The following is a 17476-nucleotide window of genomic DNA, read 5'->3' as shown; positions in this document are numbered from 1 at the left end:
CTTTCAGTGGCAGAATAGAGAAATATTAATATACCATCTCTGATGTATTCAGAATCTGTTGTGGACACACACCACCACAGATGAATGAAAATATTTTCATCTTCAAGACAAGACTTTGCACAATAATTAAAAGCATAGGGCCACATGCAGATATCAGGATCAGAAAAACACAAAACTAATCCTTCATTCTTTGCAAGTTATCCATTCTGATAAAGTAATAAAGCCTTATTCCTTTGTTCTACTTTTATACAGAAAGGACTTTCACATGTAACTGATACTGTTCCATAACAGACTAGTAAACTTCGACACCTTCTTACCTTTGAATGCAACTTAAATTATTATAACAAGGGATGGCTCTTATATATATGTTCTATGTTTTTAATGTTTTTATATGTTCAATGATTCCTTTCTTTTAAAAAAATATAACAGAAAGGGAGAAGAAGCTACTTGTTCCCAAGTTTTGTGCAACAAGCAATGCTTTTCACTGTTGATTATTATTACTATTAAAAATACACACTGTATTCCAGTTTAGCCAGTGGGAACTTCTAGCCACCATGTATCAGCACGACATTGCCAAGAATATTGAAGAATGCTCTATTATGCAATTTCTGTTCAAAGTTTCACGTTTAATACCCCATTATCACAAGCTAGTAGAGTTTCTACAATTCTTTCACATAAACAAGGAAAGCTTTAAGTGGAGGGACACCTTATCACCCGTTTGGCAATAGTACTACAGGTATACCGTGTCCACTTTGTGTGTCTACAATTTAAAAATAATATTGCTATATTGAAGGGAGTTCAAAACAATGACTGCAGGAGCATAATTTTTCTTTAGAAAAAATATCAAAACAAAAATTATTGTGCAAATTGATCACAACTTTAAAGTACCTTCACAGGCAACAAAAATTCAAAATGGGTTGTTCTGTCCAAAAAGCACTGATTCAATAACTGGAAACTGAAGGTTAAAAATAGTCAGAAGTTTTAGACAGTGTAGCCACCTTAACCAGAGTTGGGGGTGGTACTTCATCACTACCAATTTTTAATTAAGAATAGCTATTTTCCTTTAAAAAAAAAATTCTACTTCAAAATAGATAGAAACAAAAAGTGTGCATCATAGTACCTTACATCTGCCAAGTAGGTCTGCAAGGTAGCACAGTACCCCTATGAGAAACAACACTGTAATTTTTCTGGTCAGCATAATGCATAATTACATAGAACAGCTCATCAGACATACTAAGAACATTGAATATGTAAAGAATAGCTGTGATCAAGTGATTTTAATACACCATAAAGAATGACAAATTCTGTGGTTTTTTCTTGACCAAGAAATGCCAAAATAATTCAAAATTAGAGAATATAGTTTAGAATTGAAGGAGTCCTCAATACTGAGCAGTATCAGCACTATGTCTTTAAAATATTAATAAATTACACACATGTGCATAATAGTGAAGGAAGGAATGTAATCAGACCCTTTTCTTCCTTCATAACCTGGCCATACCATTCATTGTTATTCTCTTTGTCACTCCTGCCTCTGATTTTGCATGGTATTTGGAAAAAATGGGAAGGTGCACTTTTAACCAATGACATTTTTATAGTGGAGTAGGCTGTATGCTTAAAAATACAGCAACTTCTCTTTCTGTAGCACCACAAGACAAGCACTTTCCAAAGCAAAAAAGGACATGCCTTCCATTTCCTGCAGAACCTACATAATCAGACAGCACATAACACATAGAGAATAAGGAAAATATGCTCTTTCATACATTAATTTCTTTTTTAAAAAATTGACAAAAAAATATCATGTGCAATTAAAACCACAGCTGTAATTCTGACTTTTTTTATCTTAACTGGCCTACCCATGTCTTTACATGATCAAATATGATGTTCTGTGCAGGATCTTTGCATCATTCAGTGGACTGGATAGTTTTAGTTAACTAAAAAATATTTGGTTTCATTCTCCAACATGTAATTCAGGCCTTACTGTCATTCTTTTTTAAAGTGACACATAAGACATTCCAAACTGCAATGGCATTAAAAAAAGCAAAATGTATAAAGAATAAATTATGCATGCTCTCAAGTTGCAATAGCCCAATTTCTCAAATTTTGTTCTACAAAAGCTCTACATGTTTTAAAAGTACTACTAGACAGTTCGAGTGTTTCTAATAAAGACACAACTATTTAAATTATCTTGATTTAAATCACTTCTCCCTGCTATCCTCTTCTGAAAGGTCGAAAGAATGAAGCAGCAGCAGAAAAAGCAAAAACTTAATTTTTTTTAATTCATCAGAAAGATGTCCCCTAGTATGATGGTAGTAAGAGTTCCAGTTACTGAATCAATCTATCTACTTCAGCAAACCAAAAATTCACTCTAAAAGTGTGTCTTATTTATGTTGCAAAATCTTAAAATAGGACAAAAGTGTTCTTTGAGATAACTCTAATTGCTCCAATTAAAATTTCTAAATCCTTCTCTATGCCTGGAGCAGAAAAGGGTAAGAATTTTAACACACACATGGAAAAAGAAGTTCTTTGCAAAACTTGTCACAGTTAATTAAAGTCTGCTTAGATAAGGCAAACAACCTTTCTCTTCACTGGGCATTGTTCAGCAGTGCTCCAATGGTATGTCTACATAGCACATCCATCCTTTCTCACTAAGCTCCTTGCTGCTGCTCTTTAAACATCACATTATCAAGTTTGATAATCTAAAGCTAAGTCAAGTATACTTATGTTATAGCCTAATGTGCCTGCTCGCTGCTTTGTCAGACATCTACCCTAAGTGGAGACGTAATAAAGTGCTTGCAGAAAATTGGTGTTACTTCCTAGAATAAAGTGAGTACTGTTCAATTCAAAATAGCTACAAACAGGCATCAGTTCTTGTAATAAGGCCATACTAGATAACTGTAGTACAGTTCACAAACAGGACTTTGTGCAGTTGCCATTCCAACAAACACTGAAAATGAAAAGAAATAATAGCTTTTTCTGCCATAGCCTCTTTCCTTAAGTTCATTGTAAATGAGTGCCCTTATGAATGACTCATTTCAGTGACTGCTTTACATACAAACCTACCCTTTATTTGTTAAGCACTATATCCCTAACTCCTTAATTCAGTTTTGCACTCAGTTGTATTAAAAATCCACCTTGTTTGAATGGGCCCAATTATTTAAAAAAAAATAAAAATAAAATCAAACCTGTAATTTACTACCAAACACAGTTTTTCATGTCACAAAGTGCAAAGCTACTGTTGTTTTCCTTGTTGCACACCACAGTAACATGCAAACCTTGAACCTAGAACTGACTCCTGAAGAAACCTTCTACATAAAGAGGCACCTTTCTGTTTCCGAGTAAAGGGCTGTAGTCAGCCATCTGTCCCAGACCTGGATTCACAGTTCAGGGAATAACTGTCTAATTTTTGTCTATCAAATCAAATGACTGTTTCATTCTTTATGATGAACTATGTTGCCATTCTATTACACTGATATTTCAATGAACACCTCACTCCACATTCAGTACCTGCTTAGCCTTAAAGTTCGAGCCAACCACTCTCTTTTCCCAGGAGAATGCTATGGCTACAACATCACAGTTTGACTTAAAGGGAGACTTGGTTTTGGCCTCTTGCTGAAAGTACTGACAACAGCCACATACAGCCCATCACAAGTCACTTGCAGGACTTACATATCCTTCTTTATAAATATGTGGTAAAACTTATGAAGGAAGGACTAGCACCGTGCATGACTTCTACTGCACCTATTCAGGAAAAGTCAATAGTTAGGGCGATGTATATTATCAGGACTCTGAACATATGTTATACAAGGCATGATGGGATTGATGGCTTCACAGATATATTGGGTAGATACCAATAAGCACACTGGCCAATGAAAAGAATAGAATACTTTTGGGAATTTCTCCTCATACATCCTCCTTAGTTATGATTTGAGACATCAAAGGATATCCCTACCTGAGTAGGAGAAATGCAGTGATATGTCAGTATATCATGGAGACTCCAAATAGTATATGCCATAGTACCGCTGTGAACAGAGATGTATTTGGCTTGCAGATAGCAACCCAGAGACAAACAGGTCATCAGATTAACTACTGTTGTAAAGTCTGTGCTGATATCCCTTGTGAAGGAGTAAGAAAATGGGACCACACTGCTTAAGTTATTTGGCAAATATCTGACAATAATACACAATGAGCAGTTTCTTTTTGTTCCCCCCTGGGTAGAACTAATATGGATAGTTTTGGTTTTATCCTTTCTTCTAGGCAGATGAGAAATTTGGCCTAAACCTTTTTCTCTAAAAACTCTCAAGAAGTTACCTCTTTACTGACTGTGACGCCAGAAGTATATGATTTCAGTTCTTTCTTCAGATACACATTCCTAGAGACAGAGAGCAATAAACAATTCAAAAGAGAAAGGTTTAACCAAGTTGGTGTAATGATGTTGGACTGTCCTTAGAAATCATAGTTTGCCCAAAGTACTCAAAGTGTCTAGAACACCAAATGTAGATACAATCACATCATATTCTGCCATAGGTTGCATCGATATTTGGTGTATCTATTACTCTGTGTAGCTGAGAAAAAACATGTTTCTATTCAGTGCATCTGGCATTTGGGGTGGGGGGGTAGCAAAAGCAAGGAGGTTGTCAAAAAGAGCACAGCAAGCTTCGTTATCTTTAGAGCTACTGTCACTGCCATCACTGATAATTCTACAACAGGTGAGTCTGGAACAAAGAGGTGGCAGTTAACGTAACTTGGGAGCTATTCTGGAAGCTGCAGTCCAGCTGCTGGATTTCATCAAGTATTTCTTGCTGGTATGATAATAATCTTGTTTCTGAAAGTTAAGTCTAGAATACCAACAATAATATGAATAATTTTCACTAAGACTTAAGAAGGGGTATTCAAAATAGCAGCCATCTTTTTATAAGCTATGAAGCTTAGGTTTGTTTTCTAGGGTAGAGGAATGTGAGACAGCCACAGTCATCTGCAGAAGTCAGAGCATCCAGATCCATGTCTGTGTTCAGATGTTCAATGAGACATTTAATTTTTCATTAATTTTATATTAATGAGAGACTGTCCTCTGTATCAGTGAGTTGCCAAATACATCCTATGCGGGATACAGGATCTTTCCTATGAACTTGTATGGAAAGATTGTTTGAGTTCCCCAGAATTCATAACATTTGGGAAAAGCCCAAGAGAATCAAATTGCTTACAGAGATACCTCTCACTATCTGCAGAAGAATCCATTTCAAAACCTGGATACGGGAGACTGAGACAGTGCTCAGGGAGACAATCAAAGATATGCAGTATCTTCTGTATGAAGTACAATTAAGTAGCATTGGACTTTCCAGCCTGGAAAAAGACAGAACTTGGAAGGGATATGACAAATCTAAAATTGTGAGTGGCACACAGTTTTGGTAGCTATCACCCATTCACTGTGTCTTCCAGTGCAAGAGCAAGAGGCTGTCAATGAAGCTACTGGGAGACAGGTTCAAACCCAGAAGAAATGAGGCAGGTTCTTCCTGCAACAGAGAGTAGGCCTGAAGAACCACTTGCCAAATGATGCTACAGCTGCAAAAGTTTACACGCGCTCAAGAAGACACTGACCATGTACTCAGATGGCAGATCCATGGAGGATACTAAACTGACAAGTCACAAAAAGTTCAAGAAAACCCTCATCTGTAAATAGCTGGGAAGATGCTGCACAGCATTACAGAGAAGTATCATGTTTGCTTTGTTCTTACCCTTTCCTGGGTGTCTGCATATGGCCATTATGTGAATGACCTGAACCAGTACAGCTATTCCTTCATTATGATCTTATCAGAACTGCAAGTCCAGACTTTCTAAGAATTTCTTTTCCCTAGGAAATTAGTGCAATCTTTAGTACAATCGCAGTAATTGCCACAGCTGAAGAAATCAAAGAATTCACATTTAATTTTCAAGGTCAGACTGCTGGCCGCTGCACCTGCACTGTCTGTCTGAAAAACCATCTGATGACCTTGAATCTCAACATCATGCTTCAATTACATGTAGGCTTCAAAGTTGAAAAATGGAGGGAAACCTCTTTGCTTCAAGATGCAGCTCTTTATTGTTATTCCCAGCAGAGATTTTTACCAGGAGTCTAACACACTTGTAAAATCAGAAACAGTACTAGTGGATTCTGACATCTCAGAACTTGCTTTAGTTCTGAGTGGATGGTCAACACTGCTATTAAAGTTTTTCTCAGCTTTTCGAATGTGTTAGAACATGAAGTATAAATGCTAACCTTCTATGCACATGCAAATCCCTTTGAGTTACTAATGCTTCCCTTAACAGCAGTATTTAAAGAAGAGTTTAGCATGCCTTTCCAGATACTGGGAATGCTAGACATAGAATCATCAAGCAAGTAGATTGATTTCTTCAAGGCAGCTCAAAAATTCCATAGTTAGTATCTGGGGTAGCAAAGGGCTAAAACAACCTAAGACTATGGAAATATAGATAAACACATAATAGAAGATTAGCTGAGGAGGGTGATGCAGATAAACCTAAGAGGTTCTGCACAGAGCCAGCTTCCAAGTGTGGAACAGTGATAGCAACTCTGAACCAGATCCTGCAGAGCAGAGCAACTTGGTGCTCAGGAAGTCAGATGCAGTCAGCTACAGTTCAGCAACATCCCCTGATTTTCTCCACCTTTCTGGAGCCCCAAGCATGAGACCTGAGTTTCATGCAGACAAGCCTGAGTTCAGTTAGCTCAGTCTAGCTCAGAGCTCAAGGACAACACACTAACAAAACCCTTTCTGATGTGACCCAGTTCCATAAGGAGATGATTTGGCATCTCTGCACATGGCACCGTGTTTCCAAGGCTACTAGGGTGCTCAGCTTCGAGGCTGGATCCAACACCGTATCAATAGTTTCAGCTACAAATTACAGTATACCCAGCTTACCCTTCTCAATGTATTAGAGCTGGGTGTGCATCAGGAGTAATTAGTTTTAAGAGTTAGATAAACAGCATTTGCACTGTCAAAGTCAGTAAGTCATCTCTACCTTCCCCAGGAAACCTTTTACCATAAAGGCTAGGATTTAAATGATTGATGATTTCCAGATATGTGTGAATGAAGCAAGAATTCTTATCTTTCAACATCTACTCATCAGTAGCAGAAACAAAACGTAACCGCATTCCTAAAAAATTACACAGCTCCTGCCAGCTTTTCATTTGTGTTGCTGGACTTAAAGCAGAAACAAATGGAAGCCATTTGGGGCTCTTCCTGAAATAGATACAAGAATTGGAACAGAATTATCATTGGTTGCTAAATAAAGGAAAAACTGTAGTGTAGAAACTCTGGAATCATATTATCTTCACTCCAGATACTCAAGAGATTACTGCTCTAAAAAAATAAATCTGGCCTAAATCTGGCTCAGAAATGCAATGGGCTCTAGCTTTCTTATATAAATGCTTGAAAGAGCACAAGTACAATGGGTCAGGCCATGGAAAACATATGAATAAGAGGTATTAAGAAGTATTTATTTGCTGCAAACACTCATCTCAAAAACCTCTGTGCCAGACCTTGCTTCCCTGGCTTCTTAGAGAGGGGGCTTAAATTTTGTATATCCATCAGGCTTTCAAAAAAATGCTGAACCACAAAGTAGACATACAAGACCCAAAACAGGTCATTAGATTCACACACACATATTACACACACATGTATAGCTATCAATTAATGCATTCAATCTACAGGTACGTGTAAAATAACCTTTACAGAAAATCTTATCATTAGTGAATACATGCATATACATACATACCTGTATATGTACACAACACATGCTGAATTACTAGTCTTTAAGAAGTTAATATTAGAATACTTTAGGAGGCTGGTTGACAAGAGCAAAATGCATTTAACTGATAGCAAGAAATTTAATGACACTGGCTACACAACAACTCATTTTCCTTTATTTTTCTAAGATACTTATATGAAGCCCGCATTTTATTATCATTAGTTTAGGATGATCAATAGTGAAGAATGCCTGTCATTGTACTCCTCTAAGGTGCAATACAGATGTAACAACAGTTTTTCTTTTCTGTTTTCAGAGGGATGGGGGGAAGGGGTTACTATGTGTGCAGCAGTGTCCCTTTAAGTAATCTTTTTTTTGGCTGTGCATCCAGGGCAGCTAATAGTTTTATCAAATACCCTTCACAGCAAGACGACTGTTTCCATGGAAACTGTAGAGCAATCATCCATTACTCCTGCAAAGATTTCTCTCAGCTCTCTCCTAAATACAGGTAGCTACTTTCTTTCAAACTAAAATAGAACGGAAGAATGAATTTTACAGCCTGTGTGACAACTCACCTCCAGAGCTTCATATGGAGACTATGGGGAAAGTGGGGCCTAAAGCAGAAAACCCCAGAAAGCACATGCAAGGAAGCCACAAAGAAGTTTTAAAAAGGAGACAAATTCTGTCAAGTCTACAATGTAAAATACAGGTTATATAGAGGATGGAAGATTCTTTCCTCACAGCTGTGAAATGGAGAGGAGACAAAGAAGAGCTTAAGATTGGAGATGAACGCAGAGCTTTGTCACTTACCTCTCTCAGCATGTTGTTTTCTTTTTCCTTCTGTTCGAGAAGGCTCTCCAAGTGGTGCACATGCATCTCTGCCTCAGCCAACCGTCTTGTTCGCTCATGATCTTCCTCAGTGGCTTTTGCTGACAGACCTTTACTCTGCAGCATCTCCAGCAGCTTTTTGATGGACTCATCACGTGCATTTAAGGTCTGTTTCTGTGTCTCAATACGCAGTTCCATCTCTTCTAAGGTTTTACGTAGCAGGAAGAGTTCCTTGGCCTGGCGTTCGTGCTCTGCATGAAGTCGTTGGAAGTTTTCCTCTGTCAGCTCTGCCACAAAGGGCTCACTGGTTCTAGTGTTGCTGTCCTGCTGGAACAGCTGGTTCAGGTCCCTCTGGATCCGAAGCTCATCTTGGAGAGCCTGGATAGTCATCTGCATATGCTAAAAGAATAAATAAAGAAAATCAGAGAATTCCCTCCACTGGAGAAATAAAGAGAACAGTATGAGCCATGTCAGTCCTCCTGAACTACCAACCAAGAGGAAACTGCAACACAGACAGACAAACATTGTTTTCTGAAAGCAGAATTGAGGTGGAACTGAGTTATACTACAGAAATTTCACATCCCTCCTTCTATGCCTGGTAGAGGTTGCTTAACACTACAAACCTCTTACTCAGGTGACTCTCCCACTTCCACCAACTTGAGTGAGCCTCTATTTCAAATGGGAAAATGTCAGTAGGCATTTGACAGTAAGCTGAAAGCTTAAAATATTTTTTTTCCATATAGAAATACCCTATAGAAGAATTCTGCATAAGAAGTCCTAGAATAAATAGAATTACTATCTTGACAAAGCAGAGAGACACATGACTATTAGAATTTACATACCATCTAATAAAATGTAATCAGCCATGAAGGCTCCCAAGGTCTTCAGTACTATCACTGCACGTAGCACAGATTTCCCAGTTGACTTAGAGAAGAAACTTCAGCATATCAGGAAGAACTACAACTATAGAAAACTGGATACATGCTGACTGCAGAGAAGGGTCACATCATACAATTTTATGCATGACGATTTCAGTACAGAACAGAAATTACCACCTTACAAAGAGGAATGTGAAGTCAATCAAATGATCAGCAGTAATTTATGGCTGTGCAAGACAATAAATGCTATCTCAAGGACTCTGAATACAGTAGGTTAATATAGTGGGATAATATAGGAGAAGCACAGTTTGCCTAGCAAAAAATCCTCACTTCATATTTAGATAAACATTCGTTTTCTTCTCTGCAAGACAGAAATATTAAGACAATAACAGAGAAGTACTAACACACTGAAAAAAGATCTAATTACCTAGGATAAGATAAACATCGAGTGATACATCTCTACTCCCTTAAGAGTGGCAGACATGCTTACAATTTGGTCTGAATGTGAACAAGTCAGATGGACTGATCCCTGGGGTCTACCTTTATATTACAAAACTCAGTGTCTGCAACATAGCTACTTCCAGTATTCACTAGGACTAAATTACTAGTTAGTATTAGTTATAATCTATTATCAAGCTTGATGCAGGAGACACACTGTTAAGGTCTATACTGTAAAGACGGTACCAAATTAATATGTTTGACATAAATCCAAGTACTTCATTTTACTCAAATATTTGTGAAAAGAGGAAATGTAAAAAGATCTGGGTTTAAATATTACTTCAAGAATATATTTATCACAATTCTTATGTAAAATTCCTTGGAGAACTGTCTTTTCCCTGAAATAAAAGGATATTTTATCCTGTCATTTCCTTTCCTGTCTGGAAATGTTCCTGGGCAACTGGCTCTAGGTAGCCCTGCTTGAGCAGGGAGCTTGGACCAGCTGACCTCCAGTGGTCCCTTCCAACCTCAACCATCCTGTGATTCTATAAAAAGACAACAGACAGAAGATAGTATTGGCAGCACAGTTACCTACCTTTAACCTGTTTTAGAAACATCAACGGTTAGTTTGGTTGTATAGAAAGGTGCATAAAGGCAGTCCAAACCCATTTTCTTTACAAAGGTCAGTACTTTAGACTGAGTACTTCCCCTCCTTTTGTGTTCTGGCCTAAGAAGAGCTTTTCGAAACTAAAGGTACTGTTTCACAATCAGCTTACCAAAGAACACACTACCACTAAAAGGAACAGTCCATGTCTCTGTATAAGAGAAGAAAAGAAATATCTCAGGGGAATCAATATGGATTTCAAAAATATTTTTAGAAATCACTTTTTTTTTAATTATAGATTTCAATTTTCATTTATTGTCATTTCTCCAAACCACAGTCAAAATGAGAATGTCAGACAACCTCCAAGCCTTAAAACTGAGGCACTACCACACATGCCAGCATTCACATAGGCAATCGAAACTACTATGTCTGTTCAATTAATGTATGTTGCTCAAGCTGTAAAAGAAAACCCACTGCATTCATGAAAAGGTTTGCTTCATCTGTACCTATACCAATAAAGTCAGTAGGACTACAACAGCAGTAGTGAGAGAATATCCTTAAATTTCGTTAAACTTTAAAAATAACCTTACTGGATAGAACTTCACAATTCCACACACGAGTTAATTCCATTTGTATGTGAGAAGCCCTACTTATCCACAGCCCAGCTGTGTGTTGTTCCTCCAGCTAATGAACAAATTCCCACATGCTTCCACCTGCCTCTCCACATACCGCCACTTCAGCATTTCCTTTCTCCCAGGCAAGAAAAGAGCTGCTTCTGAACAACCACATATCTACTAAATGAAATTACTTCCTCTATTCAGTGTTGTCTCAGACTCAAACTTGGGGTATTTATAAACATCAATGGACTAAATCACCACAACCAAACTCCCACATTTTTACCATTTGATCTGCTGTGAAATCTCATTTCAGGTTACATATGCAAAAACTGTGTCTCAGACCCACAGAAATTATCTCCCCCAAAGTTGGAAAAGCCTCCATGCAACTTTAGGGTCAATGAACCAAAATCTATTATATGATTCAGTAACATGATATGAAAAAAAATTAATACCAGTGACAAACAGTATTTATTGGTATCCATCAGTATGTTAAGTAAGGACCAAAGTTTGGAACACTTGACATGAATGGTCAGCAGCTGCGTTGAATTCAGTTTCCCAGGAAAAATGAAGAGGTGGGGCAAGAGGAAGGGTTAGCACCAAGCTTACGAATTACTGTCACTGTTTCTGAATTGCTCAGCTGAGAATAAACTTCATTATGTGCAAGGTAACTGGAAAATATGCCATAGAAAATTATTCTATGCTTTTGACACCCACTCCTTGCCAACATGCAAGACGTATGCAAAATGGGTTCTTTTCTCTGCTTTCCAAAAATTTTTTATGATTTTCAGAATAATGGTATAATACCCTTTATTAATTGGCATCATAAATAAACTACTTTTTCAGTTGACATAGCTCGTCTTCTACATAATTTCAAAGAAAACATCTTTTTCCCCCTGAAGGAGCAGGCAAGTCTTACTAGCTTCTCATCTATTTCTCAGACTTCACTTTTAAATCAGTGACTATCCCAAAAAGGCAAAATATTTTCAAAGTTCACGCATTAGTATCCACTGATGCTTAATTCTATTTCTACGACCTGACTAGAGACCTCAATCAAACTTGAAAAATACTGCTGAAATTGTCTTATCTAGAAATAAAAAAGTAAAAATACTTTTAACACCACTGAGCCTGGTTATGTCATACTGTGCTGAGTAAGTACCAATCATGCTTTTCTTAAATAGTTTAATAAAGGTAACAATTAAAGTCAAAGCAATTACATTGAAGCTGTAGTTTGCTTGAAGCTTATTGCTCTTATTTCAGACCTTGAGGATTCCCTGTTTTTTCAAGTAATGAAAATTGGTCTTTAAGCCCCACTACAAATTATAACTACACCTGCAAATCACAAAGATACTTTTGTGAGCACAGTTCTCTAGTAAGTCTCTTGTTGGTTATGCCCAATGTACTTTTCTCTCGACAGAGCTAAGCCCCTTCAGGCCCACCTCAAGTGTAAATCCTAAAAGGGCAAGGTGCAAACGAAACCTCTTACCAGGTGTTCTTCTGCTTATATTACTTCCATGGAGAAACTTAAAAGTTTGTTAACCAGGCTCTACACAGGGACAGAGTTTGCCTTTCATCCAGCAGCACAAAATTTACATCTGTAAGTAGCAGAACATGATTTAATCTTCGCCTTCAACTAACAGGATTCAAATTCACATTTCCCACACCTTGGCAGATTGGTTAGATGAGTTTCCAACCTACGGTATGACCACAGCCAATGATATAGAAGTTCCTTATATTTGGTTCACAAAGCAGTCCTGTTGTTGCACTCTCAGGATAATGCAACGTACCTATTGCTATACTGGTGAGTTTGAGAACCTTGCTGCAGGCAGCTCTTTTCATCTCTCCCTGTTGAAGCTTTTCCATTGTGCATGAAATATTTAAAGATTCAGTAGGCCTGACAGAAAATACTAAAGAGAGCACAGCTTCTTATTCTAATTGGTAGAAAACATAAGAACAGAAAGACCTGAATAGCAATACTTCCAATTAACTTAAATGTTTATCACCTTACCATTCCAAAGGAAGTGGGGGATGTGTATTGTAACATACTCAGACAGAAAAAGAAATTTAATTGATACTCTACAGCCGAGACCTGTATTCTAACCCTACATTTTAGATCAAAAGGAGGCAGCCATTGCTACTAGTATGATTTTGAAAGAAAGGATTAAATTGTGACATGCTTTTTAAAGAAAGGATTTCCACACTCATCTTTGCAAGACAGAGCTTGACCTACCAAGCTACAGTGTTTAAGATTCCAATACGCTTTTGTCCATTTTGGTTGCCTGGTTTAGACTATTCACACTGCAGACACTGTCTTTGTAATTACTACAATCAGATACATAACTCATCCCATGCTATATTCAAAAAGTCTAAATGCTTATATTAAAACTGTGGTTTCCGCAACACAGGTGAGGCACCTAGGCACTGAACACTTCTGTAGTTAAGTTCTCCTTAATCTCCTGGATTTAAATTCTAAGTAGGTTAACCAGGGAAGTTACTGTAATTTTTGGAATATCAAGAAAAATTCAGTAAGTTCAAGAGATGCCTGCCAACAATCAGCAAAAAGGAAGAGAAGAACCTACTCTTTCCCACCAACAAGGGAAAACATAACATGCAATTATATGACACTGTGTCACAGAAACGTGTCACGAGGCAGGAAGCATTATTACATTCTGCAAAACTCAAGGACTTAAAATTCTTTTACACTGGGAAAACACTGAAGACTCTCATATTCGTGAGCAAGAGAATATAGGGTGATGGAAAGGATGGGGAGAAAAAGAGAGGTCCTACTAGAATACTTAGTAGTGTGTTAGAAAAGCTTCAGCCTGGGAGATAAAGGTTCAAACTCTTACTCATCATCTTCATACATCCCAAATGAGGCTCTAGTCAGTACGCAATAAGCTGTTCTTGGGTGGATCTCTAACAAGATGTTCTTACAGAAGGGACTGAGAGAGATTCTGCTTTATGCAAATATCTGAATGACTGACTTCAGAATTTAAACCTACATCTCTCACATCCCAGTGTCATAAAGAGAAGATGAATCTTGGCTCAAGGTGTTTGTCTGAATTAGCCAAGAGACCCCTTAACATCTCCCACACTCTAGTGAGCATCCCTGACCAAGTCTATTTCCTCCTCAGGGGTTGATCTCATCTCACTTTTCTCTAATTTTTAATTAGAAATTCCACTCCGCAGGGAAGAAATTTTTTCCTAACAAAAGTTTTGCTGAAATCAACATATGCAATAAAAGTTTCTTATAAAAATATTATTGACAAACTTAGCTACTGAAAACTTCCTGATTACTTCTACTGTTAACCCACAAGGCCAGTACATCCTGTACTGAATGACAGCTTTATGATGTACATGTATTTGGCAGTTTTCTGCAAATCTGCTCAGTGATCAAGATGTTCTTCATGCAGAAAACAGTAAGTGCTTGGAAAGACATAGCACAGGTTTGCATTTTTTATTACATATCACATATTTCTGTATTTGTTTTTCAGGATCCAACACCGGGACAAAGAAAAAATAAAAGAGACAGATGTAATTTGTTAATTGACCAAAAACTAGGTGTCTAAAGATGCCAGTTTACAGCTAATCTCTTATTCAGCCAACTATTTTTACAGCTGGGAAAAAGAGACAAGCTTTCAGCTACAGAAGCCCTTCCAGGTCTGAAATAGATGTACTTGTAGAACCTACAAACACCGCCTTACTTTCGTCTTTAGATCATCATGACTACTATACTACTACTTCGGAAGAAAAGATACAATAATTACGATGTATTTTACTTCAGAAGAACAATTCAGTAAGGTCTACCCTCAAATGTACATCACCAGAAAATGGCAGAATTTAAAGATGCTTTTGTTGCCAGCAAATCCACATGCACAATCACAAACTTTTGTATTATGACGATTCTTCTCATGTTCTTTACAATGAAAGCATTTCAAACATTTTTAAGAGAATGAACCACATTCAGCTCAAAAGAGATCACATGCCAAATGCCAGAATAGGATTTGGTCACTATGGGAAATCATTCTCTCCCATTCTCAAAGAGTTAATGTTTTGGCGGCATTTCTGGGAAATAGATTCTGCTGAATGCACCGCAGAAGCAAAGGCCTGGCTGTCTGAGGGAGTCCCTGCTGACATTCAGCTGCAGCCCACGCAAATAAACTGAAAAAAGGGCTAATGTCAGGTGTCCAGCAGGGCTGTAATGAAACAGAACTTGCTGATTCCAGAAATGCTACATATTCCCTGTAAGATGGATCAGAGGCTTCAAACCCCTTATTTAAATGGAAACGAATAGGTGATTTTTATAATGTTTAGCTTAGATACAAGTTACAGCTATGATTTTAATAGGATTTAATTTGTGAGAGTCAAAGAAAGAGACTTGTATTTTAAAGACAACCATACATTGTATTATCTCTGAGACAGCAGAAGGGCAAGATGGTAAAAAAATGCTATAGATAAAGAGCTTAAGTTGTCAGTAATACATTTGTCAGCTGAACTAGACTCGCACAAAATGACTCATTTGGTTTAAGGGGGCAGTGTGCAACAGCCTAACTCCTTCACCCCTGTCTGTACAAAAAAAAAAACACCAAAAAACCACAAGCAAACCAACAGGAATGAATTTAAACTCCTAACGTAAGCAGATCAGAAACAACCTAATAAACCTGTAGCCACAGAAGAACCAAAACTGCAATGCAATCACCTCGCACTAAGTGTACAGGTACATCCATTAAAAAGGCTGCAAGGTAAAACAGAATACATGCAGTACACCAGTTATTCAGTGGTAAAGGCCCATGTGAAAGATTTAACCTATGGTAAATATGAAGCAGCTTATCTTACAAAGAAAAAAGGTAAGCTATTTCTATTTTCAATAGATAAAGCATGTATATGGGCAGTTTCTATAGAATACCTGACGCACAGTAAAAGCATAACTTACTCTGAAGAAATTTATGCACATACCTATGTGACATAAATAAAAATTCTGATTAAGCATAGGCAAACCTAGTAAACTTCTGAAAAACATCAGTTTACCTGTCAGGTTTTGAACTATGAATATAATTCTGACAGTTCTCTGGCTTCCTAAGAGAGTTTGAGCTCTGTGGCAGATATCAGAAATGGTCTAGTAGGCAACAGAATTCAAAGAAAAATTATTTCTAAAGTCATACCAGTTAGTCCCAGCTACCATGTGTTTAAATTTCCAAAGGTACATCTACATTAGTTTAGTGTGCCTCAGAAGCTTCTTCTCATGCAAATCTTCCCAGTATCTACATTTCACATGCTCTGAGTATCAGCATGCTATGATCCTGGAGTGAAGAAACTGGATTCTTTCAAGTGCCCCTAATCTTTCTTGAGAACAGGCATTTTGGGATTAGGGCAAATTTTTAGAATTTCTCATCGGAATTGACAATTTCCATACCGATTTTAACCTCTATTTCCTGCTAGGCTGTCCAAATTGGGTTAGCATTATACTACTTAAATACCATGTTTTATTTGTATACAAACATGAGCTTTGATTATTTGTTCTTATGCTGCTAAAGAAACAGGAGTCCTTAATTCTTTACAGTTTCTGTCTCCCCTGTCTGGCAAGCACAAACTTCTTTTGTCACAAAATGTGTTGATAAAATGGATCCTCATGTAAGTGAATTCTGGGGGGGAAAAAAAAAAAAAAAGCCAACACACAAACACTAGACTGATCTATATTCAGGCTAGCCATGATAGAACTTGTAGAATTCTATCATACACCATTTTGCATGTGTATACAACACACCCAATTTCATCCATGGTATACATTACTTCTAAACGTCGCATCCGTGGAATAGGTGCTTAAGTGCCAAATTCAGCTTTTGTGAACCTCTCTTTCCATAAAAATAATTAGAAATGATTATGGTACTAAGGGAAGGAGAATTTTAACATTTACATGTCTAACATCTACAATGTCTAATATTTTCAAATTAATAGCATCTATATAAAACATGACTCATTCTGTTAATAGATTAGGACCTCTTCTGCAAAAACAGATTCTTATTAGTCACCTTTATTAGGGAGGTCAGCAAATATATCTTTCCATTAGCTGATGCAAAGAATCAATCCAAGATAAAAGGTGCTCTGCTACACAACCTTTGATCTTGTGTTCAGTATTTTCCAAGATGTGAGCGTACACCAACACTATGCTCTAAAAAGGAAAAATAGCTAATGATTTATAATGAAAGATTACTACATGAAAAAAATTGATGCACAAGAAAGCTGTTTACTTTATTCACATCACCCTTCCCTTGCCAGCCCCCTACCCTCCAGCCCCCAAATTTATACCTTCTTCTATACTAGTTGGTTTGGAGAGATTACAGTATAAATCTCAATACACACATGCATAGGTCCCACAA

The 17476-nt window shown here is 37.3% G+C and overlaps 1 protein-coding gene across 2 annotated transcripts in view; it reads right to left on the bottom strand.

Annotated features, from left to right (window-relative positions):
• The window catches only part of ERC1 (ELKS/RAB6-interacting/CAST family member 1), a 299516-nt gene that overhangs the window by 224078 nt on the left and 57962 nt on the right, over positions 1-17476 (bottom strand). For both annotated transcript variants that reach the window (XM_075051104.1, XM_075051105.1), the window contains exon 3: positions 8548-8964. In XM_075051104.1, the coding sequence (XP_074907205.1) occupies positions 8548-8964 (417 nt within the window). The remainder of the gene's footprint in view (positions 1-8547; positions 8965-17476) is intronic.

Source organism: Buteo buteo, chromosome 19 (genome assembly GCF_964188355.1).
Source record: "Buteo buteo chromosome 19, bButBut1.hap1.1, whole genome shotgun sequence".
Classification (NCBI taxonomy): domain Eukaryota; kingdom Metazoa; phylum Chordata; class Aves; order Accipitriformes; family Accipitridae; genus Buteo; species Buteo buteo.
Note: the sequence above shows the minus strand (reverse complement) of the source record. Positions and strands in the feature narration are given on the sequence as shown.